Source organism: Anguilla rostrata, chromosome 1, assembly GCF_018555375.3.
Source record: "Anguilla rostrata isolate EN2019 chromosome 1, ASM1855537v3, whole genome shotgun sequence".
Classification (NCBI taxonomy): domain Eukaryota; kingdom Metazoa; phylum Chordata; class Actinopteri; order Anguilliformes; family Anguillidae; genus Anguilla; species Anguilla rostrata.
This window is the reverse complement of record NC_057933.1, coordinates 13,515,163-13,538,912: the sequence shown is the minus strand read 5'-3', so window position 1 is coordinate 13,538,912 and position 23,750 is coordinate 13,515,163. Positions and strand designations below refer to the sequence as shown.

The following is a 23,750-nucleotide window of genomic DNA, read 5'->3' as shown; positions in this document are numbered from 1 at the left end:
AGGTTATGAACTTTTACCTTTTACATTGTCACGTGTTTTAACGTCACACTGTAAAAGATCCTCCAGTGACAAGATTGCTCTCAAGTACGGAAAACTAGTACTTACATTGGGGGATGTTTGAATTAAACAGTTGATTAACGGAACTTCGTACTTCCAGAACTTCAGTTTAATTCGGAACATCAAAGCTACGCGTAACTGAAACGTTTCCGTAGCGTTGAAGAGTGATATGGAACAGTGAAAGTATGAACTAGGTGTTTTTCACCATTGTACAATAACGTAACATATATTTTAATGGAATGTTCCGCGAGTTGTTGCTCTTAAAACATTCTAATATCTGTATTCGTTGTTGCTTCTGTCGGGAATCGGTACATCAGCGCAGCAAGTTTCCTAGTTAGTTCAATGGACCACCTTGGATGATTCACATGCCTCCTCAATTTGCTAGTTGTCAAAAGGGTATTCTAAGTAGCAAGCTAGTTAGATAATTCGCTACCTAGTAATAATGAATATAACTGACGTTCGCTAATGTTATCGTTTTAAAAAGCACAGTTAGCCAACGTTAATGTGTGAGATAGTCTACTTATACCTTAAGCTTCCTCGTGTTTGATTGCTAGGCTGCTAGCTAACATAGTTGCAAACCTGTATCTGAGGTGTAAGGCTAGTCTACAGTCCATATCTGCAGCAAAGTTGTGAGAAAGTAACAACTAACGTTAGTTGGATACCTGTACAATTTATCATTTGGATCAGTCATTTTAAATGTTGAAGTTTAACTTAGTTGCAGAATTCACATATTCGTATCCTGCAGAATATTTTATTTTATAGACAGGTTGGTGTAATAGAGCTGGGGGTGATGGGTTCTTTCCTGTTCCCTTATCTGAACCTTCACTTAAAATACACGTTTCCACTACTAATTTCTAGGCCCTTGTTTTCTGTCAATAAAGGCGATTCGTTCCTTTTCAAACTTGTCAAGCTTCCGAACGCTCCTTACTCAGAAAAAGAACGGAATCGATACGTTGGAAGTTACAAGAAAGAAAGTAAAGCGAAATACGTTAGTGACAAAGAAAGACCAGTTTATTCCAGATCCGTATTTGCAGCAGGAACAGCTAAGAAAATAGCCCAGTTATTGAAGAATAAGTGTGGAGATGAAGCACCAGAACAGCCGGAGCATAACCAGAGAGGCCAAGACTTTGAACTTCCAGACCATCCGCTCACCCCAGCAGAATGGAGGACTGTAAAAGAAAATGACAGAAGCTCTCGTCGATTTGAAATTCGGATGATTACTAGAATGTTGTCTACAGGGGCAGATATTGACGTGGCCAAATCTCTTCTAGCGTATGTAGCGTTAGAGACCGGAACTTTATCGTATGAATTGCTATTGAAGTACCTGGCCCTGTGTGTCCAGGGCAACCACCACTCGGAGGTCTTCGACGTCTATGATATCATGAAGAGTCGCTTCAAGGCTTTGGATACCGGTGCATGCAGTTTGTTTGTCAAGGGCTTCAGCAGGACTGAACGCTGGAAAGAGGCGCTGCCCATTTTGGAGAACATGAAAAAAGCGATCGTTCCATCCGCACGCAACTATGGTGACGTAATCGATGGGGCTTCGCGATATGGTGACAATGCAGCCGCGTGGGCATTGTACAGTGAGATTCTTGACAAGGGCTTAATCCCCAACCAGGAGACGTGGCAGACATTGTTTGAGAGCGGCCTTTCGGACCCTAGCAACGTTGAAAGACTTCAGTCTGTACTGTACTACATGAGAGACAATCAGATCTATCCAAAGGAGTCACTGACCAAAAGCATCAAAGCTTGGTTTGAGAGGTGAGGTGAAGTGCTGACAGTGAACATGTTAGATGGAATGATTTGTTTGTTCATGGACAAGGCCTTTTTATTTAAAGTCTAACACTCATTTTTCATCAGGCTTCCAGGTGATAAATGGAAAGGAAGCTGGTCCACTGCTGTACCTAGGTATTGATATTTGTGCATGTTTTCTTTTGGAGGTTATGGATTTAATTGCATGAAGCTCTGATAAATTCCAGGGTGTTTCTGATTGTTATTATTCTTAGCATTTACCAATATAAATCGGAGGCAGAATGCTGCACATACTTGTCTGAATGAAAAATGAAGCTGCTGTCGTCCTGTGTGCAGTGCTGTGTGTCAGAGCTGCCAGGCCAGACTGGAGTCCATTCAGCTCAGTGAGGAGGAGTACCGGCAGCTGAAGGATCAGGTGATGAAGGACGTCATCGAGGGCCGGGACGTCTTCAACAAGACCACCCCTGAGGTGTGGGTTTTCTCTAATTCCATTCCTCTCCTCGTCTAGTCATCATCTCGTTTGGTTTCTCCTTCTAACTTTTTCCTGCTAAAACACTAAGCTCACTGTTTCAGTAATTCATGAAAGTCTGCGTTTGCATTTAGAGTCTATCTGAGTTGACCGAACTCAGACAGTTGTGCGAGGTTTGGGGGAACTTTGTGCTCTTGTGCTTAGCTTTTTTTCAATGGTTATTATTCATACAGCTACCCTGGGTGTCTCAACCACATTAATTATTCTTACATCTGGTTCTCTCCATCCATTTTACTCCTTGTTTTAGCCTCTTATTTGTCCCCAATAAAGAAGAGCCTAAGGAATACAACTAGTCCAGCTGATAGACTCAAGGTTTCAACAACAGCATCTCATTCCATATATAAAGCTGTAGCCTACTTCCATAACCAGCACACTACACTGTTGTCATAGTGACCAGTCAGTAGAGTTTACATAATAATAATAATTATTATTTTTATTACTTGTATTTATATAATGCTTTTCTCACTCAAAACACTCACAGTGAATCAGAATCCGAATCGGGTTTATTGGCCAAACATGCTTTTTTCACATGTAAGGAATTTGACTCCGGTTCACAGTAACTCACACTGTACTTACATTCCACAATGTCAACAACAAACAACAATGACAAACAACAACAAGAGTAGGTGTATGAATAAATTATTGCACTATGAACATGGCTGTGGGTAAGTACGACTATTTTTTGATAGACAGGTCACATGGCTGGGTTCATTGTTCATGAGAGTGATGGCATGTGGGAAGAAGCTTGTGATGTAGGGAAACTTACCTCAACCATCACCAATGTGTAGCACCCACCTGAGTGATGCATGACAGCCATCAGCTGAGGTAGAGAGTGGGAGAACAGCATTTTTTTAGTCAATTAAACTGGGGGATGATTAGGTGATTTAGCCATGACACCAGGGAACCCCCTGTTCTTTGTGATGAGTGTCTAGGAATCCCCTCCGCTGCGCCGGGGTTTATTTTACCAGAGGAAAGATCGCCCCCCCTACTGGGCTACCAACGCCACTACCGGTGGCAACTTAGTTCTCCTAGGAGGTCTCATTTAAGTGCGAGCCCACACCTGTTTAGCTTCAGCCATTCAGCCAGAGCAGGGTACATGGTATGGCTGTTGAGATACATGTTGCTACATGTATCCTCATATTGTGCTCTGTTGTTGCAATGCACACTATTACTATTAAGATGCTTTCTTACGTTTTATTTCAAATGACACCATAACTTTAATCTCATAACTTTCTTAATATTAGCAGTTCAGGTAATCTTAGTTTTATTATGGTTTTATTGTGCCAGTTTAAGAAATTAAGTTCCTCTTAACATGCATTTATTGCTATGTCCACCAGATGGCAGTAGAGCCTCAGGGAATCAGTGACAATTTAATGAGAAGGGGAAATCCAGTTTCACATTATCTGTTGAACGTTTTGTTTTTGTTAATCTGGTTGCCGTTTATAGAACCTCTGAGGGGCATAGTAGAGAAATACAAGAAGCAAATTATTTTGCGTTCCCGCACAAATGTTTTGCATTGCCTCACGATACGTTTGCATTCCCATGCAATGCTTTTGTGAAGGAATGCAAAATAATTTAGCTTGTTGAGAGAAGTACTTCCTGTTTTATAATAAGTATTTCTGAGTCAGTTACCAACATTTGTTTGATGCAAATGTGTTTGTGTCAAGCAGTTCAACTAATCCAATTGTACTTTTCCAGCTGGGTCTGGAAAAAAAAGGACAGCATGTCAGTGCTCAGCACCAGACGTGGATATGATATTAACCAAAGACAGCTGACGTGGGTGATTTGGTCAAGGGGACTTTCTTGAAGGGAAGTCCTCTTTTCTGCATTTAATGTACATCCATGTCTGCCCATGAAGTTGCCTTGAGTACTGCAGCTAGTCACAAAACACACCAAACAAATGCAAAAGACTTGCTAGTGAATGCAAAAGTTTTGTGAGTGAACACAAAATAATTTGCTTTATTTTCTTTACCATTTCCCTCTGGGGCTCTGTACTTTTTTACTCAAAGGGCATGTTTAAAATATTTAATTTTTGGCGTTAGCGAAGAGTATACGATTGTAGTCAGTTTTAACTGCTACCCATTTGTCAATGCATCACAATTATTCTTACCTTTATGTCTGACTAAACAAAATGTTGTTTTGGTTTTTGCCTGTGCTCTTTTCTCCAACCATGTTTTTGCAGAACATATTGTTTGCAGGTCAGATTTTGCACGGTGCGTGTGGAGGCTAAGTCCTTACAGCCTTAGTTTGTTGTTACTGGTGTGATAATTGTAGATAATGAATGCATATTGAATCTTTTTTAAACTGTGACAAGTGTGACTTTTAAACGGAACAAATGTGATCTGTTGGGTGCTTTTACGAGGAAACGAAAACCTCTAAAGACAGAGGGCGGACGTGAAAATAGCGCGTCGTCTTTTGCAGAGTCGGGTGGGCTCCTGATTTAGACCAGTTGCAGGGGATTCCCAGCACATGTTCCTGCCTGCTTCTCCGTTTGCTCTGCAGGCACATCACAGGTTCACAGCAAAGCCCTGAAGGTCAGAGCCCAGAGTCGGCTTGGAGGTAAACTAAAAAGCCCCGTTCACTCCGATCTGGAGACCCAGGAACATTTCAGCAAACTCCAGCTGACACCTTTGTGTGAACGAGTACGTACTTGTCAGGAGTTCGCACCATTAAGTACGTGTCAGCCTGTTGTGCTTCCCAACCTTGTGTAATTGGCAAATTCTTCATGGGCAATCTTTGCTGTTGAAAGAACATTAAAAAAAAATTCCCAGGAATTTGTGTGAGGTGTGCACTGTGCATAATAACCCTGTAAGATCAGGAAACTCTAGTTCCCCTGTTGAGCAAGAACAGTCTCCACTAAATTCAACAGAAGCGTTTACACACCATTTCCTGCCTTGTTCATTTAGTTGTAGTAACAATAGTTGAAGGAAATTGGTGAGAAAGGGAAGCATAAAAATGACCATGCATAATCCTCACATCTCTGCCTTAGACCAGACGATATTAATCTGATATTGAATGTGGAGGGGGAAGAATCAGTTGACAAATGTCTAAATTTAAAATGTTGTTCCATCATGCATTTTTGCCATTCAGCACCCCAGCCGACCAATCCAGCATCCATTCCCCCGAAAGCAGCACCCCAAAGGTCCTGCAGCTGGCATTAAAATGAGACTATACACTGTGAGGTGGCTAATATTGCATGCAGTTAAAATCTCTCACCCAAAGCAGGAAATACGCACGTTATTCTCTCAAAAGGGAAATTACTCTTAGTTTTGCATGCTGTGTGCAGGCCTCGAGGCAGTGCTTCTGTAGATACTATCAGTAAAGAAATGTGATGGTATAAGAAGCATGGTATGACTGATACCAAAAGTGAAATTATCCTTTTTGGGGCATGAAGATGAAGACCGGTTCCTTTTATCAGTAGTTTATCTCCCCTTCACATGGTTGAGTCTGTGCGTTGTGGAGTTAAAAGCATACGCTGACAAAAGGTGGTTGCATTTTCTCCTGTTTGTACTGACCCTTTTATGTTTCTCTTGGTAAATCTCATATGAGAAGCCCATCGCCGAGCTTCGCTCAGACTTATGAATTTGAGGCAATATGTAGCCAAATGAGCGGTTTCAAATTGTAGCAAAGAACAAAAAGAGCCACCACGCAAGTGGAAAGTCCCTGGACTGTGTCCTTTAGCCTCAGCGCTGCAAGGTTTTTAATGAACTGAAGTCAGTTGGCTGCACGGCGGGGTCTCATTGACGAGCAGGAATACATTTCATATTTTGTCTCTGAAGAGTCAAATATATTACTGAAATGTTTCCTCTGAATAAGAAGGTCTTTTTTTTTTGTAGTTGTGTAATTCATTATACGTATAAGAATGGAGGTCCAGCCTTCTTATTTGCATGGATAGAACGCATGCATATTGCCTATTGTAACTGCTGGACATGGGAACCAATGATCGTAACCTGTAGTTAAGAATATGGACAATGTGCTGCCTTGTCCTATTACAATTCACCCAATCAGAGCCCCCAGATCAGGACCCCCCATTTGTTCCATTATTATCAGTAAAAAAAGATAACACTGTTTTACACAATTCAGAGAGAAGTGATTCTCAGCAGAGTTGACCCACATTATGTGGGGGTTTTTTCCTTCCAGTTCTAAGAACATAACGGAAGTATTGAAATTACCATGAAATGCAATATGCATCCTGTCCACTGCAAGTTTCTGCAAGTAGCCCATGAGATAATGGAACACAGGTGAATCGGCAATTTTGCTTCGCCTTTGGTTGGGCACTGGCCTCTTGTGGTACACGCAATGTAATATTGTCTGCAGGGTTCATTTTCAAATGTTCGCCTAGCTTTTCCTCAAAACAAAAAGTGTTTGTAGATTTCTTCATTTTGTTTTCCCCCACACAAGATCCAAAGGTTGTTTTTTTTTTATTAGTCATCCAGATATTTTAATCTGCCAAACCTCAGTTCTTCCTTGAACAGAAGTCCATATAATTAATCTCACATTGTTACCCAGTGCAGAAGCTGTTTTGCCTTTGGGCCATGTTTGGTCCTGATCCCGCATCTGTGAGAGCAGCATAAATGAAGGGTGGGTCTAGTCTAACAGTGGCTGGAGGAGGACTGACCGAGCACACAGCACCGAACCCCTGGGGTCGTTCGCCCTGTTCGTCAGGTCCCATCTTCTCTGGATTTAGAGGCCTGTCTGGGGACAGAGAGAAGGAAGTCGCGCATCTCTACTCGCTCTCCCCACGCCCGCTCTTTCCTGCCTAGCCCGCCCCTCCTGACAGCCATTGTGGAGGGGAACCTTGTGACCCCTCAGGCTGGGAATTCCCAGATCCTCCGTCCCGCTGGGCTTCTGCCCACGCAGGACCCTCCTGTCAGCAACACCCCCCGCTCCGCCACGGCATGCTAAGGCCCCGTGGTGATGGAAGCGTACTCCTGCACTAAAGGCTTGGAGGCTAACCAAGATGGCCGTTTTTTAGAGCAATGATGCGCTTACTGTTGGTCTTTGCTCTACATTGCTCATACCATTGCGACTTTTCTCTTTTCGAAGTCATAACTGAATAAATGCTTAATTTGTTGTTCTGTAAATGTGGAATGCTTGCAAAATAGTCTGTTCATACAATCCTGTTTAGTACAGGGTGTTTTATCTGTTGATGTTTTTCTTTAATATTTACTTAATCACATAATACCATACTGTGAGAAAGCAAAAGGAGGGCAGATGATTTAGCTTGAAAATACGCAGAGGATATGCAGATTTTATGAAAATATAAAGTAGGTAAAGTGTACATTTTTTATCCATACATTTGCTTTAGAATGGCTCTGCTCAGCACTTGTCTGTTTCTAGTTAAGTCATTCCTGCTCTGTGTTTGTGTCTGCAGAGAAACCAGTTCTTCGATTCACTAAATGCATGTCCACTTGATTGTCAATGCTTCTGTCCTGCAGCTTTTGGAATGAGTCACCCTGAGGGCTGAACATTTAGTGCTTTTATATCAAGGCTTTAAACTTGAAAAAGCTCTGCGATGCCCCCTGTGCAGAGATTCCCTTGATTGGCCCTTGAGCCGGGAGCTTGGGATTTTAGTGATATATTGGGAAGGTGGAGGAATGTTCACAGCAGCTTTTTTGTTTTGCTGTGAAACCCCTAACGGATCCGAGGAATTCCCCAAATATTTATAGGATTGCAGAAGAGTGTCTCCTCTGCATCCGCATCGCCCTCTCTGGTCAGGAAATGAGATTTAGCTGAACATGCATAGCACTACAAGCCCACTGCTATTGAACTGCCAGCATCCGAATATTTTCTGCAGGATTGCTTGTCATGGCAGCTCTCTGTTTTTAAAAGCCATACGGCAGTCACTCCAGGGGGTGCATCGAGTGTAATGGCAGTGTTATTTTTTTGGACAGAGTTAGGGTAGATACATGTAGGTTCTTTCTCAAGGTAATGAGCAATGTGTTTCTGAGCAGCTGAGCTGTGGTCGGGGAATTTCAGAACAGGGATGTGCTGCCGTGGTGTTTTACGGAAGAAGAAGTAAAAGTGCAGTCGAGGGTCGCAGATGTGTTTTTCCAAAGTGCCAAAACAGTAAAACGTTTATAGTGTGGGAAATTGTCCTACCTTTTCAATTTCTGCATGTTTAAAACTGCAGTAGTGTTTGTATTGTATGCATATTTTTTTGTTCTGGTTTTATTATTAATCAATTATCATTACTGGTAACTGTGTGCAACTGCACAATTCTAATAAGAACCTGAACATTGATATTAACCTTTTATGCTTTATTTGGCACCAGGGCCACAGGATTGGGGTGGGGGGGGCGGCAGGCAAGCAGGCAGGCAGGCAGGCAACTGGGGCACTTTGTCCCAGGCCCAAGCTTAAGGGGAGCCCAGGATATCAGGTGGAACTATTTGTAATTTGTTACAAAATATGTTGGGGGGGTGGGGGGGCTTTCCCAATATATTTTGTCCCGGGCCTGAGAATTCATAGCTGTGGCCCTGTTTGGCACAGACAGACAACAGTGTGACCCCATGTATGGCCTTTGTCAGGTCGAAGGGGATGTTGCCACAGCACCCATAGAAAGAAAATGCTTTTTGTGCTTTATTTTTATAAGAGTAGAGTAGTAGCGTTGTGAATTCCAGAGCTCGCGCAGGCTAAAATGCCTCCATTGTGTGGCTGGGTTTCCTCGTGCCGCGCCATTGTTTTTCTTTTCTCCTTCCCTCCGAAACACAGCTGACAGAGCTTCCGTGCAGAATGAAAAGTACCGAAGCTGGGAGGGACACCGCAGGAAATTCCCCCGCAGATCTCTACGGTCCTGTTTGCATTCAGGCCCAGCGCCTTTCTGGATGCACGCCAGTGTTGAATTTAAAAAAAAAACAAGAGCTAAATAAAACCCCTCGCTTCGAGTTTAAAAACTATTTTGGAACCCTGCCTGGGAGCCTCTGTTGTTCATTGAGTTACTTTGGTTCACTTTGCGAGCTTGTGGTGTTTGTCATGCAAGTTCAGTCATGGTGTTTTGCCCAAGCAGGGTAAACTCCTGTCAGGAAACCCTCTGAACAGGCAATCCTGGGAATGAAATTGGAATGTGAGCTATCATCACTGTATGGCAGACGGCAAACACATTTCCATGCTTTTCCGTCGTTCAGTTAGCTATCGATGCACAGCAACACAAGTGAAACTCATGAATGACCGATGTTCCCCTTTCCTGTAGGAGCTGGAGAGCTTCAAGGCTTTTGTGAAGCGGAAACCAGCTTTCGATGTGGTCGTCGATGGCCTCAATGTGGCCAACATAACCGCCAAAGGGAGTCAGTCTGAGACGGTGAGTGGCGAGGATTCTAATTTGGTCTTTGCATCTCTTCCGTCTCTCCCCCTTGATCATTTCAGTGCAAAGTATAAACAAATATAGTTTTTTCCAAAAAACGTGTAGAGCCCCAGAGTTTAAAAAGTCTTGAAGGGGTGTCAAAGTGTTTTTCTAGCCCAAGCAAACCTCTGCTCTGCCTAGGAGAGGTGTGCTGTGAGACAGTTGGCTCAGGCCTTCCAATCAAGTCCTCATGGTTGTCTTTTTTTTTATTGTGCAGCTACGGGTTTTAAGATTTTTTAAGACGTTGCATACAGATTCAAATGAAGTGATGCTGTGGCGTGCTGGAAGCCGGCTCCTTGCAGACCAGGCCTAATAGTTCACAAGTACTTGTGCCTGCATTAGCCAAAAGCTCCACTCACAACGGCCACTTTAATTCTGCCAGCGATAGCAGCATGCAGCAAGTCCTGAAACGCTTCTCATTCAGAGCCCTTGTTGCAGACAGGAACTACTGGTAATGCTGCTTCTAAGGGTGTGTTCAGAAGCAGGGTTGTTGCACCTTGGTGTTAGCCTGACGAGCGGTTGCTATGTGTGACTGTTCTGGTCTTTACGTACACTCCAGACACACCCCAAGGAATCGCTTTGCCCCACCCAACTCTTTGCCCATTTTTAAATGGCACCGGGAGCAGCTTGTGTCAAAACACACTGTTGGCATGGCAACGGGCCTGCAGTTCCTACTTTGTTAGGACAGACAGCAAGGAGAGTGAAAGGCAGTGACTCATTTTCCCAGCCCTGGTTTAGGCTATGTTTGCACGCTGACCTCAGGTTCCTATGCTGATGTAATTCCACGTCGATTTGCACAATCCCTGCTAGAACCGAAAGGGTGGTTTCCTGCTGCTACTGACGACCAGCTCAGATGCTTGATCGTAGCTGTGCTTGGGCCGCGTGTAGAATGGGAGTTTGGATACTAGAAAGGGATTGCACGCTCGGAAATGTAGGGGGAATTTCATGATTAAATAAAATTTAAATCATTGCTTGGTTTGTCCCTTTTTAACTTGTGACAGTGGTATTTAAGTTGTGACTGTGTTCAGTAGATAAAAGCGCAGCAACCAAAAATAACCCATTTTATCGGGACTACTTTTGACGGAAGGCATTCCCTTTGATCCTATTTCATACAAAGCAAACCACATGGGAATTTGGTTCTGTAAGAGAAAAGGCCAACTATGCAGTATTCTCAGATCAGTCTCCTTCTGACGGGAAGACAGATTTTAATGAGGGACTCTACCTGGCTCAGGTCATTGTTTATAAAGTATTGGTTGGCAGGGTAGGGAAAGCCCCGATTCTCCAAGAGTGAAATTCCACTAAGTTCCCAAAGTTTCACTGGGTAATGAGGAAAGCTCCCTCCTGCCCCTTTTGTTGTTGCAAAAAACCCTGCAATTCATAAATTAATGACTTTTTTTTGGGGTGTGGCGGGGGTCTCATTTCATGTCTCAATCATTCCACAGCCGCCTGACGTAGAGAAGCATGATTTACTCAAGACACAAACTCTACCCCTCAAACGCGTCACATTTTTTCCGTTCCCCACCGGTAAAGACCCTTTGAAACCTTTGACACATCACATGACCCCGGGGGGACTCTTTTGTGTTTGTATCTCGATACCCTGCACAGTCGCTATGCAGATTTTGCCCTCGATCTGTGGACAGTGAGTGCAGTTGGAGCTATAAACGTGCTGAAGACAGCGCTCTACGGTTCCTCACACCTGCTGGCTTTTTTACTAGAAGTGCTGTCCTATCAGGAAGGAGGAAGACTTTTTACTTGTCCCATAACACCAGTGGCACTTCTACATTTCTTTAAATTCTGAAACTCCTGAGACTATTCATATTCATAGTTACTGATTCTTTAGAGAAAAGAAACTTAATATATGACTGGAGGGCCAGGCTGTGAAATGGTAGTTTGGCCTCTAGAAAAGGAATGCGGGTACTTTTGTTGTTTTAATTTCTTGCTGTTTTCAGTGGATAAAGGCTAAAAGTGCAGCATTAAAAAATAACCCATTTTATCAGGGCTGCTTCTGACAGATCCACTGTCACCTGCACTGAGCTGGTCTCCTCTATCTCAGGTTTACATCAAAACCGTTTGTGTGAGATATAAAATATAATTTCAAAAATATCTGATTTAATGACAAGCCTAAAATTCTTTCCATGTCAGCTGCAATGTCTCACACATGACAGAGTGTCTTAAAGATGCTTCTAGATATCGCATCTTTGTCAGTGTCACATGCTCCGCGAGTCTGCCAGCCCATTGGTTTAGTCGGTTGCATTCTTTCCCCGTGTCGCTGGGTTCTCCCCCTTTACACAAAGCAGCTTCTCGACTTATCATGGCTGAGCCCAGTGTGGTCGGAACAGGGTTTCTCGATTCAGAGAAGGAATTTCTGATGCGAGTATGTTTTCCATTCTGCCCCGGTCCTGTGACCCTTGTGGTCACGGTTCTGCTCACTGGGCCCTGTTGTAAGCAGGCTGCTGGGGATCTGATAATCTGGCTCTTTCCCCACATCGACTTCCTGTGGGGGAGGTTTCTCAAGTATTTTTAGATTCGCTCTTACAGAAGCATTTAAAGTCTTTGTTCAAGCACAGACCTCAGCTTTTACACAGCTCTGGTGGTTTCTCTGTTTAAAGAATGTGTTGTGTGTTGCAGTGCACGGCGACTTAAAAAGTTAGTTTGTGAGCTGAGGAATTTAATTCCGCCGGTTGTTTTGGATTTCAGGGCTTGCAGGTTTTATTTAAAGCCCTGTGCAATGGTGACGTTAGAGCTCTGGTATATTTAGGTATGGATGTCCTTTCCCTTTTCCTCTTGGACATCCCACAGTAGCTAAATTCTACAGATGACCTGCTGCGTTTCCTGTCATCGGGAAGCGGCAGAAACTGTGCAGCCGTTAATTTATGGCTGTCCAGATCAACAGGTACCCTTCTGAGGCGCAGGGTGCAGTGTGCGCCACACTGCTGCTTCTCAGAGCCCGCTGCCTGGCTACAGTGTTTCTGCTGTGACGCCCGTTGGCCTCTGGACACTCTTTTGTCCGTTTCAGTTGCCCTGCACAAGCAAGCTTGTGTGTCATGTCTGTTTCACACACTCGTATTTATGAGGGGAAACGGATATTATTTTACCCTTTTTTTTCTAGCCAGTCAGTATGTCGAGACACGAGGCGATGTAGGCCTACTTGTTAAGCTGTGAGAATAGTTTGTCGGGGCATTTGTTCACGCTAATGCCCGAACGAGTACGAAAATGTTAATTGATCCATTTACTGGAACTGTGCTGTATGCATGTGTGCATATTATGTCCATGTGTTTCTTCAGCATTAAAAACAAGCTTCTTTAAGTCTGAGCTGGTTTGCCCAGACTGTGGACTGAATGTTAAATTTGTCTCCTCGGATCTTCTCTGCTTTCCTTGTTAATTCTGAGCTGTTAGCTGTCCTTTCCAAAAATTCAGCCTGGTTTCGTTCAAAGGAACTCGTTTCCCATTTCTCTGGAATTCCATGAGGTCTCACTGAACATTATTGGTTTGCATACAGAGAGATAGAAATAGGTCTGAGATATCTGTTGGATGGCTTCGTTTCTTGAGTGTAGCGTTAGGACCCAAGCAGATCTTTTGTCACACATTAAGTGATGCGCTACAATTACCAGAACAATTCATACAAATCAGGTTGAACTACAGCAATAAAACCAAGCGACACAAATGAAACTCATATGGCTGCATCCCTGATGACTCGCTGATTAGCCAGCTGCATTTCACCTGGAATCATCAAGTCATTTGAGGGTGTCCCCTGAGGAATGAGGAAGCGTTACCCTCTATTGCTCCCTTCGCACGAATGCACATGCATATTCACGTTCTGGTTAACACCAAAGCACAAAACCGCACCCTGAGAAGCAGGATTACTAGTAATTCCTGTCAGCGTTAAGTGAAGACCGAAAACGCTTTGCCTTCTGCCAGTAACAAGGGAATTTTTTGGATTAAGAAAGCTTTTTACGGTTAACTACCCATCGTATCCATGGAGTTAAAAAATCCATGCGCATAGGGGCAACAGTAGGCTGTCCCAAATGTAGCCATCTTAAACCCTTCCACTGTCTGCAAGTGTGTACTGAGATGAGACAACGTGTAAAGTTTGAAGGTGGGGAGAACCCTCCCCTGCACCGCATGTTCAGTAGGAGTGTGACTAGCGTAGCTCTGCTCCAGCATTAAATGTGTTCAGCTTCTCACTGTTATCTGCGTCTTTGCATGTGGAAACAAGAGCTCTAAAACTGTCAGTTCTGCAGTCACGTGATAAGGCAAAGTAAAACACCTGTGCAGCCTTGAAACTCCAATACTACAGGGCAACGGTGTCTGCTGGTTTTTGGTGTGTTTCAGCACTTAAGTCCTTAAGTCACTGATGGACTAACAAGGCCATAGACCTTGTTTTCATGGCCCTAATTGGCTGCCAGTTGAAAATAACCCACACAAATCTGCAGACACCACAGCTTTACAGGACTAGTAGTATGATAATGCTTGAGCCGAGTGAAATACATCATAGAGGCCGCATTACAGTTTGCCCTCTGCCATACCACACAGTAACGCCGGCCAGCACATAACTGCAACATGGCTGCACGAGGACGATACGCAGTCAGTCCTGTTGCGCTGTGCCTCGAGTGCACTGTGGAAGCTGCCATTTTTAGGGGCTGTGAAAGGGCATGCACTGAGCTGATCTCCTGCTGCAGGCAGCGGTTAGGACGCAGGGCAGGAAGTGAGGCCGAACGCCCACAGAACCCCTTTCAGACCCGCGGCGAGACAAACGGGGGATTTCTGCCCTATTGTGATATGACTAACAGGAGCAGCCGCACAGAGTGTTAAAAATGTAGGTTTTTTGATGTGTTTTTTTTTTTCTCCTGTCTGGAGTTTTGATTATGGTTCTGACTTTTGTCCCACTTGTCGCTCATATTTAACAGCTAATGCTTGAGACGCCAACCTCTAAACATGTATCTACTGTGAGTTATCTGCTGGTGATCTTCGTTAGAAGACACTGTTGACTGTTTATATCAATCCAAAGTCAAAATACTTATCATATCACTACACTATGTTCTTGAGGTTTTGTAGAACAGATAACAAATGTAAGAACACAATTTTGGCATAAGCCTTTTTCATAGGAAGCACGTCTCTGTGTACAGTGAGGACATCTAGATGTTATTGTATTCTCAGAAACTGAGCAGGAAACTTTAATATAAATGAATCCCTCCCATTCCTGAATCAACAGTCCTGCGCACGTGTATTGAGTGTAATCAAAATGTGTTTGTAATAATCGTTTATTGTTTATTTGTAACAAGGGCGCACCGTTATCATTATTATCATTGAAGAAAGTGGCGGAACTTCCTGGGAGTACGTAGTCCAGACTGAAAAATGCTCGTCTGTGTGTCCTTGAGGGGGCGTGCGCTAGCCTAGCAGCCTTTATGCCGTCTCAGACAGAAAAGATTCCGTGTTGGCAGAGGTCTTTTCACATGCGAGATGGGGTACGTCCCTTGCCCTCCCTGGGGAACTTTCTCTCTCAATGTGAGAGGGTGAGGGAGGGAGAGGGGAGGGGGTTTTCTCTGTGTTTTGGTGTAACTGGCCCAATGTCAACTTCTTCCTCTGCACATGTTCTGGCATGAACCTATTTGGAATGCAGTGCAAGCTAAGAGTCAGTCCGAATATGAGGGCCACCTTTACAAACACATTCTTCTTATCTAGAATTTAATTGTCACCTTTTAGGTTTTACTTTTTGTTTCTTCTCAGGAAGGAGTTCCTGTGTACAGAACAGTGATATTTCTGTTTTCAGCGATTCGCTCTGTTAGGAGACTCCTCCCCTCTATGAACACAGCCAGCCAATGGCAAGATCTATAGGAGGGGGATTTTAGCTGGGAAGTTTTGAATGGGACAGAGGGAACTGACCTTCACTTGTGGTGAATGGCACCTGGATGAGGTGAAAGGTTGGTAATCAGACAAGATACAGCAAGCCGAATATGGTGCTTTCCCAGAGAAAAAAAAGCACATGATGTACATTAAATATAACTACACTTAATATGAATCAGCACTAAGTGTTACACAGGAATCAATTTCTTAATCCTTATTATAGTTCATATGTACTGCTGCCAGTGTCACTTCACCCATTATCATTGTGAAAGTTGACACACAGGTACTGCTTGTACAGCACAATGCAGTTATTTTATTTGGTCAAATGAGCGAAACTGAGAACAATAACTTAGTTGATACTTTACTAGTAATGTGGCCTATTTTTCTCCAAATATGCCTCTCACCCCACACTGTGACCATGGTGTCACAATACAGCTTGAAATTCGTAACAAATGTGCGGTATCTCTATTGCGAGGACCCTGCGATGAGATGATCCTGTGAAAATCACACTTGAGATTAATATTAATAATATTTTCAACAATCATGATACCTGAAAAATTTACTAAATTTCATTCTAAAAACTGATGGCTTAAATATTATATGAACACATTGTAAAATTAGATATGTAACTGTTAGTCTGAAATTTTAAGAGTTGTGCTCTGTCTGCGTAGTAAATGTTTCCCGTGCTGTCTTTCTGTCCTTCCTTGTTGTGCCAACGATAGGAGAGACCCACATCCCACTTCCTGTGCAACAGGAAACTCCCATGTAGGGTCTCTGAGAAAATGAGTAGGTGACACACTAAAGGATGACAAAATATAGGCCAGACAAAGACAGACAAAATAATTCCCCCCCCAGTGGATGCGTCAGTTACTTCACACACAAGTTCAGCTAAGGGGAATTTCTCACAGATGAGGAGGGTGCGTAAAAGGTTATGCATCAAAAAAGGACAGCTCGGTGGATTCACTGTGGGGTTTTTCATTCACAAAAAACGAAAAAATATCAGTGTGGAGTTAAGAATGGAGGTTGTAACCACAAGGTCAGAGGTTAAAATGAAATTTGGGACACTTTCTGTCCCTTTGATCAAGGTACAGATTTGCTTCATAATAAATGTAATAAATGTATATGCAGTTAATATGCAAACTACATAAACTAAGTCAACCAGGACAAAGGCAACTGCTTTGCAGGTAGTAGGAAGTAGGAAGTCATATACAGAAAAGGAGCTGCATGATCGACATCATATGATTGCCAGATAACATCCACAACTGAATCATTGATTTTTATTATCTTGATCTCAGACTGTTGGGTGTATCTCTGATGATGAGCTCACTCCTTAACTTCCGTTTTCCATGCCGCCCACTCTCTTTTATGTGACTAGATTAAACGATATAAATCGTGAGAAGGAAAAATTGTTTTTTAAAAATGAGTATAACCCCCTCCCCCCCCATTGAGCATTAGTATCTGTATGAATTTACTCTAATGTACTGGTCTGATATGGGGGCGAGGGACTAAAGATGTCAGTACCTTCCCTTCTAGCTACTGGCTGTGGTGTCCGCACTGGAGCAGCAGGGCCTGAGGATCCTGGTTCTGGGCAGGAAGCACATGCTGCGTCCCTCCCGTAGCTGGGACAGACATCACATGAGCCTCGTCCAGAAGAAGGCTCACTGCTTCTTCACTGACAACATGTGAGTCACCCCGGCTCCGGTTTCTTGCCTGTCTAGGAACATGTCTCCCCACACAAACACGATGGTTGCTGTTTGTCTGAGATGTTTTTGAACGGTTGACTGACCCCAGTTGTCCCTGTTTTTGTACATTATTGTACCTCCAAGCAATGAAAATCAATTTTATGTCTTATACAACGTGTATCTTGTAATTAAATGCAAAACTGAGCATTTAGAACTGTGCCCTGTAAACCTATAACCTGCTCCTGTTCTGTAATTCTAAATTAGCATAATAATGGGTTGTACAGATAACTGCCAAAATAAAAGGAAACACTTGAGTAAATGAGGGATACAAAGTATACTGAAAGTAGGGGTTTCCCCACGTGTAGTTTAGTAAGCAATTAGCTCAGGTTTGTTTATAAAACAATGAATTACTTTCCTTATTATTTTAGCTACCATGGCTACAAGAGATCTAACTTGCTTTGAAAGAGGGGTGGTTGTTGGGGCATGTTTAGCATGAGCATCAGTGACTATGACTGCTGTTTCATGAATATGAGTGACTGATGGTGATGCTGGCATGGCAGTTGGAAGCAAAGTCATCAACTAGGGGCAACTGGTCAAAAACACCAGTGATGTCTGCACTGGTTATAGATTCAAGGCAAAACAGACAAGCAACCTTTTTTGGGCAGTTGTGTGTGTAGTTGCGCTGTGTAAAAGCCAGCCAACGCTTGATTGTACATTGGGTGTGATGAATCACACGGCACATGACTGTTACACTTGTTTTTGTCTGAGCAGTTCTGAGGATGACCCCTTCCTCCTGTACGCTGCCCTGCACTCTGGAAATCACTGCATCTTCGTCAGCAGGGACCTGATGCGGGACCACAAGGCCTGCCTGCCCAACGGTGCCATCAGACGCCTCTTTTTCAAGTGGCAGCGCGGGCACCAGCTTGTGCTGAGCACTTTCGTCCCCGGGAAAAGGGTTCGCTTCCAGGTGAGAGAGATATGAGAGGGAATGGAGGTTCAATGGAAGTTCATCCAACTTCCTACATATGGAGAAGAGAGCACTGTAAACATTTTCTTTGCTTCATGTGCAAATAATCTTGGCTGAGCTCCTTTTGGTTCAGAGAAGCCAGTTAAGGCCATGGTTTGAAACCAGAACCTACCTACCAATGGCCAAGATTATTAGAACTGACCGGGGACACACTCAAAATAAATGTGGTTCTATGAACACCTACAGAGATTATGTGAACATGTCAAAGAATTTCACTTTCATTTTAAAGTGGCAAAGTACCTCATCAGTGGACACCACTTTCAAATGGTAAACTCCTGAAATAACAGCCATCAATCAAATGACAAATAAAGTACCAAATACCTGTGTATGAGTAACTGTGAACGTGTATTTACCACCTATTCTGTCTAAAGAGCTGTTATTGTGCAAATTTCAACATTTATACTGTTTTAAAGGGGGAAAAAACACTTTGTATTCATTCAACTCCATGGATAGGATGGGTAGTTACAAAATAAAACAGAATGTGTCATGTCTGGATGGCAAACCGGTCATAGCAACAAATTAGCAATATGTTTCAAATGTTGCGGCATTATGGTGAATATTAGATGTTATCTCCAGTATCATATTATTGAATATTCATTTAGTAGAGTATCAGGGTTCTCAAGAATGTTTTCTTTGTTCTCTCTTTTCAGCAAATACAGAGTTTTGACACCATCATTCAGACAGACAGAACATCCTGGCACATTCCTTATGATGAGGACGGGGGTGACCGATGCACATATGAAGTGCCTCAGAAGTGGCTCTGTCTCTCCAGGGTGGACTAAAGCAAAATGACCTTGTTTCTCTTTGGCACATTCAGTAAAGACCATTGGTCAGACCTTATTTAAAGGGGATCTGCTTTAAAAAAAATAAAATAAAAAAAGTTAAAAATTATTTCACAAAATGTTATGTGTGTCAATATGTTTTGGGCATGTTTCACTATCTCTGTAGTCACAGACACTATGTCTCCAGAACATCTGTAAAGGGAAGCTGCAGTTTATGAAATTAGTTTCCTGCAATCTAATTGCATATAGCCTACCAAGCTTAGTCCAGCATTGTGCTATAGGTCAGTGGTTGAGTTGGCGTTTATTTTTGCTTCCAACTGGAGCCCCAGCTTGTCAAAATCAGATTCCTCGGAAATCACCGGATTTATAAGCAAAGCACATGCTTGAATTTGGGTGAACTGATCGTACCAACTTGGTCACACCCATAATTCCGTATGTTTATGAGCCTGATACTTGAGGTATAAATACCATAATTCACGCATCTGTTAAAATGACATACAATAATTGTGTAACGTCTGCAATTACTTTATGTAGCGTATGACTATATCAACCGATTGGTAAATCGAAAGCACACAAGCTTGTTAATTTTGTACTATAGGCCTAGCTAATGTTAGTTTGCAAGTAAATCGGAAAACAACTCTACTTCCAGACACAAGCCAGCTAGTATGTTTAAAATAGGACGATAAAAATAATAATAAAAAATATGAATTAAATAACTGCCACTACAAAGCTTTGAATATCGCAAGCACTATAAAGAATTCACTGAAAACCGTTTAAAACCTGTACTGTCATGATCAGAATAGTGGCCCATCAACCCCATAGACATGCATAATGTGTACGCTCCATGACCAACGCCAAGAAATGAACTGCTGCTGCTAGAAATTGTTCTCGCCGGAAATGATTTTCATGTGGTTACAGTACTGTTTCCGGGTGAACCCTGTCTAATGCAGTGTCACAGTTCTCTGTTGTTTTCACTTTTTATACTTGAATACTTAAATAAAAATTACGATGTCCAGGGGATCTACTGCAGGGTTCGATCGACACATTACCATCTTCTCCCCGGAAGGTAGACTCTACCAAGTAGGTTAGTAGACGGAACTAAGCTAGCGAGCTATCTTTCTTCTCTACTGCAATTTTGACAACGTCTTTGCCCAGTCATTATGGGTTTCCTTATCCACAGTAATAAAGCAAGCTTCTGTTGTATCGCCTTTAAATGTTTTGTTGTTAGGTTTTGAAAAGTGCATGTTGCTGGGCCAATATTAACTTCATTAACTTGTTTGTTCGATAGCTATATAAGTTAGCTTGCTAACTAGCTACCCTGCAAATATTTGAAGAACAGTCACTTGCATAAAGAAAAATTGCTAACTGATGTCGGCTAGTCCACCTTTATTTTTTACCGGCCTAGACTAGTTACCTAGTTACCCGGCAGGTAGCAAGCAGGCCGCAAACAAAGCTAGTTTGTTTATTAGTCGTTTTTATTAGCTGGTCAATTCCTAATCAGTGTAACTAACGTTATCTACTAGGCTATATTATGTTACTGCTTGAATGGCTTCTTTGGGTCTTCTTCGCACCAGAGTGTAGGCCTACCAGCTGAAGTAATTCTGTGTTTTCATTGGAAAAGCAAACCACTATGGATACATTGGCTACAATTAACATAATAACAAAAACAAAATAATTATTTTACATATGGATTGCTTTTAAATGTACTTTATAATAATGGAGTGCTCGTAACGTGGTTTTAATTTCAACAGAATATGCATTCAAGGCTATAAACCAAGGTGGCCTCACCTCTGTAGCTGTCCGGGGCAAAGACTGCGCAGTTGTCGTCACACAGAAAAAAGTACCGGTACGTGCATACGGACTTAGTAACTGCCAGCACTGAACATACTCATTGAAACTAAACTTGATAAAAAGTTATTTTTTTGGTCTGTGTTCTCACAGGATAAGTTACTAGATGATTCAACTGTCACCCACTTGTTCAGAATAACTGAAAACATTGGCTGTGTGATGTCTGGCATGACAGGTAAGATGCTCACAATTTTACCCTGGGTGAATCCATTCAAATACTTGTGGATGCAAAACCTTTTGTAATATATAATCTATATGTACAAATATACATAACACAGACTGGCTTTGTCTGGGAAACACTGATAAAGGTTTTATTCCTCTTAGCGTGACTTGGAATGCTGTGTTAATGAGTCCTGATTATACCCTCAGCTGACAGTAGGTCCCAAGTGCAGAGAGCTCGCTATGAAGCAGCTAACTGGATGTACAAGTACGGCTATGAGATCCCAGTGGATATGCTGTGTAAGAGGATCGCCGACATCTCTCAGGTGTACACACAGAACGCTGAGATGAGACCTCTTGGGTGTTGTAAGTATTCCCCTTCTTTCTGGCATGCAGAATGACTGTGTGTTGCAATTGTGGTGTACTGTCCACTGCTGCTTTTTGTGACTACTGTGGTTGTGAGTGACTGCACAATTTTGTAATCAAGTGAATTTAGGCCTGTGTCTTAGTTTACATCATGTGAGCAATGGCATCATTTTGAGCGGTCAAAAATACTGACACTGAAGCAATGGAAGACATACCTCTCTAATGTAGAAAGAGCTCTCTGAATCCCACGTGTTGTGACCTCTAGTCATTGTCTGAATACAGACAACCCCAGATATGTACAAGGTAAAAAATAAAAAAAAATGACAGTTATCATCAAAACAGCATGTTTAAAAAATGAAACAAAGAAGTCTTCACCATGCGTTTGTAGTATCAGCATCATTCCATTGTGTTCTTCCAACTCTCCACGTCATCACCGTTCTTTTTTAATGCAGTCTTTTTCTTGCTTGTATAAGGCACTGCAAGTATTGAACGAGGATTTAATGATTTTTTAAAATGTATTACAGGTATGATTCTGATTGGTGTGGATGAGGAACGCAGCCCTCAGGTATACAAATGTGATCCCGCTGGCTACTACTGTGGCTTCAAGGCTACCGCCGCAGGGGTGAAGCAGACAGAGGCCACCAGTTTCCTGGAGAAGAAGGTTAAGAAGAAACTGGACTGGACCTTTGAACAAACGATAGAGGTAAGACACCCTCCTGTAAGTAGAAGTGGTAAGCAGTGGGGCGAAATGCAATAAAATGGCAGTACTCCCACAGCATGTAATGCTGTTTCTTTCACTGTGATATTTTTGCATGTATGGTTTGTCTGGGAACATTTGACAAGGCCAATGTGTTTAAAATTATGGTAATTTATTTTGAGCAGTAATGAAACCTATTCATTATAAATTTAAGCTTTGAAGTGACATTTTCCTTTCCTTTTCTTGAAGTGCTAAACTGCACCTCACTTTGGGTAAAAGGTAAATAACAAAAAGTTGAAAAGGAAGAACATTGAAAATGAAATTATTGCTCAGTGCAGTTTGGTTATGTTTTGCTATGTTTTTTCCCCTTATTTTTTCCCCTTAGAGCTGAGTTGACTTTTTCGGTTGAAGTTTTTTCCTCTTGTTCCCACTAGACAGCAATAAGTTGCCTGACAACAGTGCTGTCCATTGACTTCAAGCCCTCAGAGTTGGAGATTGGAGTGGTCACAACGGAGGAGCCCAAATTCAGGTAAGACGGCGTGAGAACAATTTCTTACGGTGAAGGATGCAGAGCACATCAAAGCCCTATGCAAGATAGGAGCAGGAAATAACAACCTCTATACAAGCGTTTGCAGAAAGCAGTGGCAGCCCAGGTTCCACAAAGCTTGCAGAGATCTGATGCCCTTGTCATACCTCTGTGCTTTCACTAGGATCCTTTCAGAGGCAGATATTGATGTTCACCTGATGGCTCTGTCAGAGAGAGACTGAGCCAGCCACTGGCTCCGATGCTGTTCCAGGCCGGAACGAGACCCCTGAAAGCACTACTACAGATATTTAAATGCAGGTCAACAATCAAGTGACAAGTTGTTTGCTGTTTATTTACCCAGTTTCATTAAAGATGACATTTTGGAGAAACGTATCTCTTCGGTGTCTTCTTTCTGGAAATGGGGCTTGTGGGGTTTTCCCCTCAACTGAGATTTTAAATATTTATCACCTCTCTCCAATAAACATTAAAAAGTTAAAGTTTATTAAAAATGTATGAAATTATCCTGTTTTTTTCACACACTACATTTTTTCCTGAGCAAACAGTATTAGCAATAAATAGTTGTTTTGTATTTTAGCCCCCATTTAATGTGTTACCGTTAAAAGTGGTCCCATGTAAGCATCAACTTAAAATTCCCATTTTTCACTATCATATTTGATGTTATTAACCAGCCTTTTTTTTTTTTTGATCTCTCAAAAGAGACGACAAGGAAATCTCACACAGTAGGTGTTTTATTATCACCGCAGGGTTTATTTACCTCTTTGCTGGGTGGTGTGTGTGTGTGCGTGCGTGCGTGTATGCGTACACATGCATTTTCTGACGTGACAATTTTCCATCGGTGTAAGAAACACAAAAACACAACTTACGGGATGAGGACTGTGTGTGGGTTAATTGTTATATAGCCTACTGAGAAGAGATCATACATTATTCATGTGAATAAAAAAAACAAGAATATCTCCATGGCCCTTTACCACATATATTGTTTCATTTTCTTAAGCATGTATAAGGCTCTCATAGTCAACAGTAGTTGATGGTTAAAAAGAGAAGCCTCTATAACACCTTTAAGCTGATGCTGAGTGTGCAAAGACAGTACAGGCAGGCTATGTCAGTGCCCCTAAATCACA

The 23,750-nt window shown here is 42.4% G+C and overlaps 2 protein-coding genes across 3 annotated transcripts; both read left to right on the top strand.

The window, feature by feature from the left end:
* The first annotated feature begins 72 nt into the window (after nt 1-72).
* On the top strand, nt 73-19,131 carry prorp (protein only RNase P catalytic subunit). Of its 2 annotated transcripts, none has more exons than XM_064323427.1 (7): nt 73-1,818; nt 1,918-1,965; nt 2,146-2,278; nt 9,528-9,635; nt 17,055-17,203; nt 18,044-18,170; nt 18,881-19,131. In XM_064323427.1, exons 1-7 carry the CDS (start codon nt 848-850, stop codon nt 19,010-19,012), a joined length of 1,668 nt encoding a protein of 555 aa, XP_064179497.1. In that variant the 5' UTR covers nt 73-847; the 3' UTR covers nt 19,013-19,131. The 2 variants fall into 2 exon arrangements, with proteins under 2 accessions (XP_064179497.1, XP_064179487.1); XM_064323417.1 differs by having other exon boundaries at nt 75-1,818; nt 17,975-18,170.
* Nucleotides 19,132-19,905: 774 nt separating this feature from the next.
* psma6a (proteasome 20S subunit alpha 6a) lies at nt 19,906-22,997 on the top strand. The gene is made up of 7 exons (XM_064323463.1): nt 19,906-20,096; nt 20,764-20,858; nt 20,954-21,035; nt 21,230-21,385; nt 21,910-22,088; nt 22,517-22,611; nt 22,793-22,997. Exons 1-7 carry the CDS (start codon nt 20,021-20,023, stop codon nt 22,848-22,850), a joined length of 741 nt encoding a protein of 246 aa, XP_064179533.1. The 5' UTR covers nt 19,906-20,020; the 3' UTR covers nt 22,851-22,997.
* The last annotated feature ends 753 nt before the right edge of the window (nt 22,998-23,750 follow it).

Bases quoted from the DNA above. Each gene is read 5' to 3' on its own strand.
- prorp (XM_064323417.1), top strand. From the start codon at position 848: ATGGGTTCTTTCCTGTTCCCTTATCTGAACCTTCACTTAAAATACACG. The intron at 1,966-2,145 runs GTATTGATATTT...TCCTGTGTGCAG, and splicing joins TGGTCCACTGCTGTACCTAG to TGCTGTGTGTCAGAGCTGCC. The intron at 17,204-17,974 runs GTGAGTCACCCC...TTGTCTGAGCAG, and splicing joins TGCTTCTTCACTGACAACAT to TTCTGAGGATGACCCCTTCC.
- psma6a (XM_064323463.1), top strand. From the start codon at position 20,021: ATGTCCAGGGGATCTACTGCAGGGTTCGATCGACACATTACCATCTTC. The intron at 20,097-20,763 runs GTTAGTAGACGG...TAATTTCAACAG, and splicing joins AGGTAGACTCTACCAAGTAG to AATATGCATTCAAGGCTATA. The intron at 20,859-20,953 runs GTACGTGCATAC...GTGTTCTCACAG, and splicing joins TCACACAGAAAAAAGTACCG to GATAAGTTACTAGATGATTC.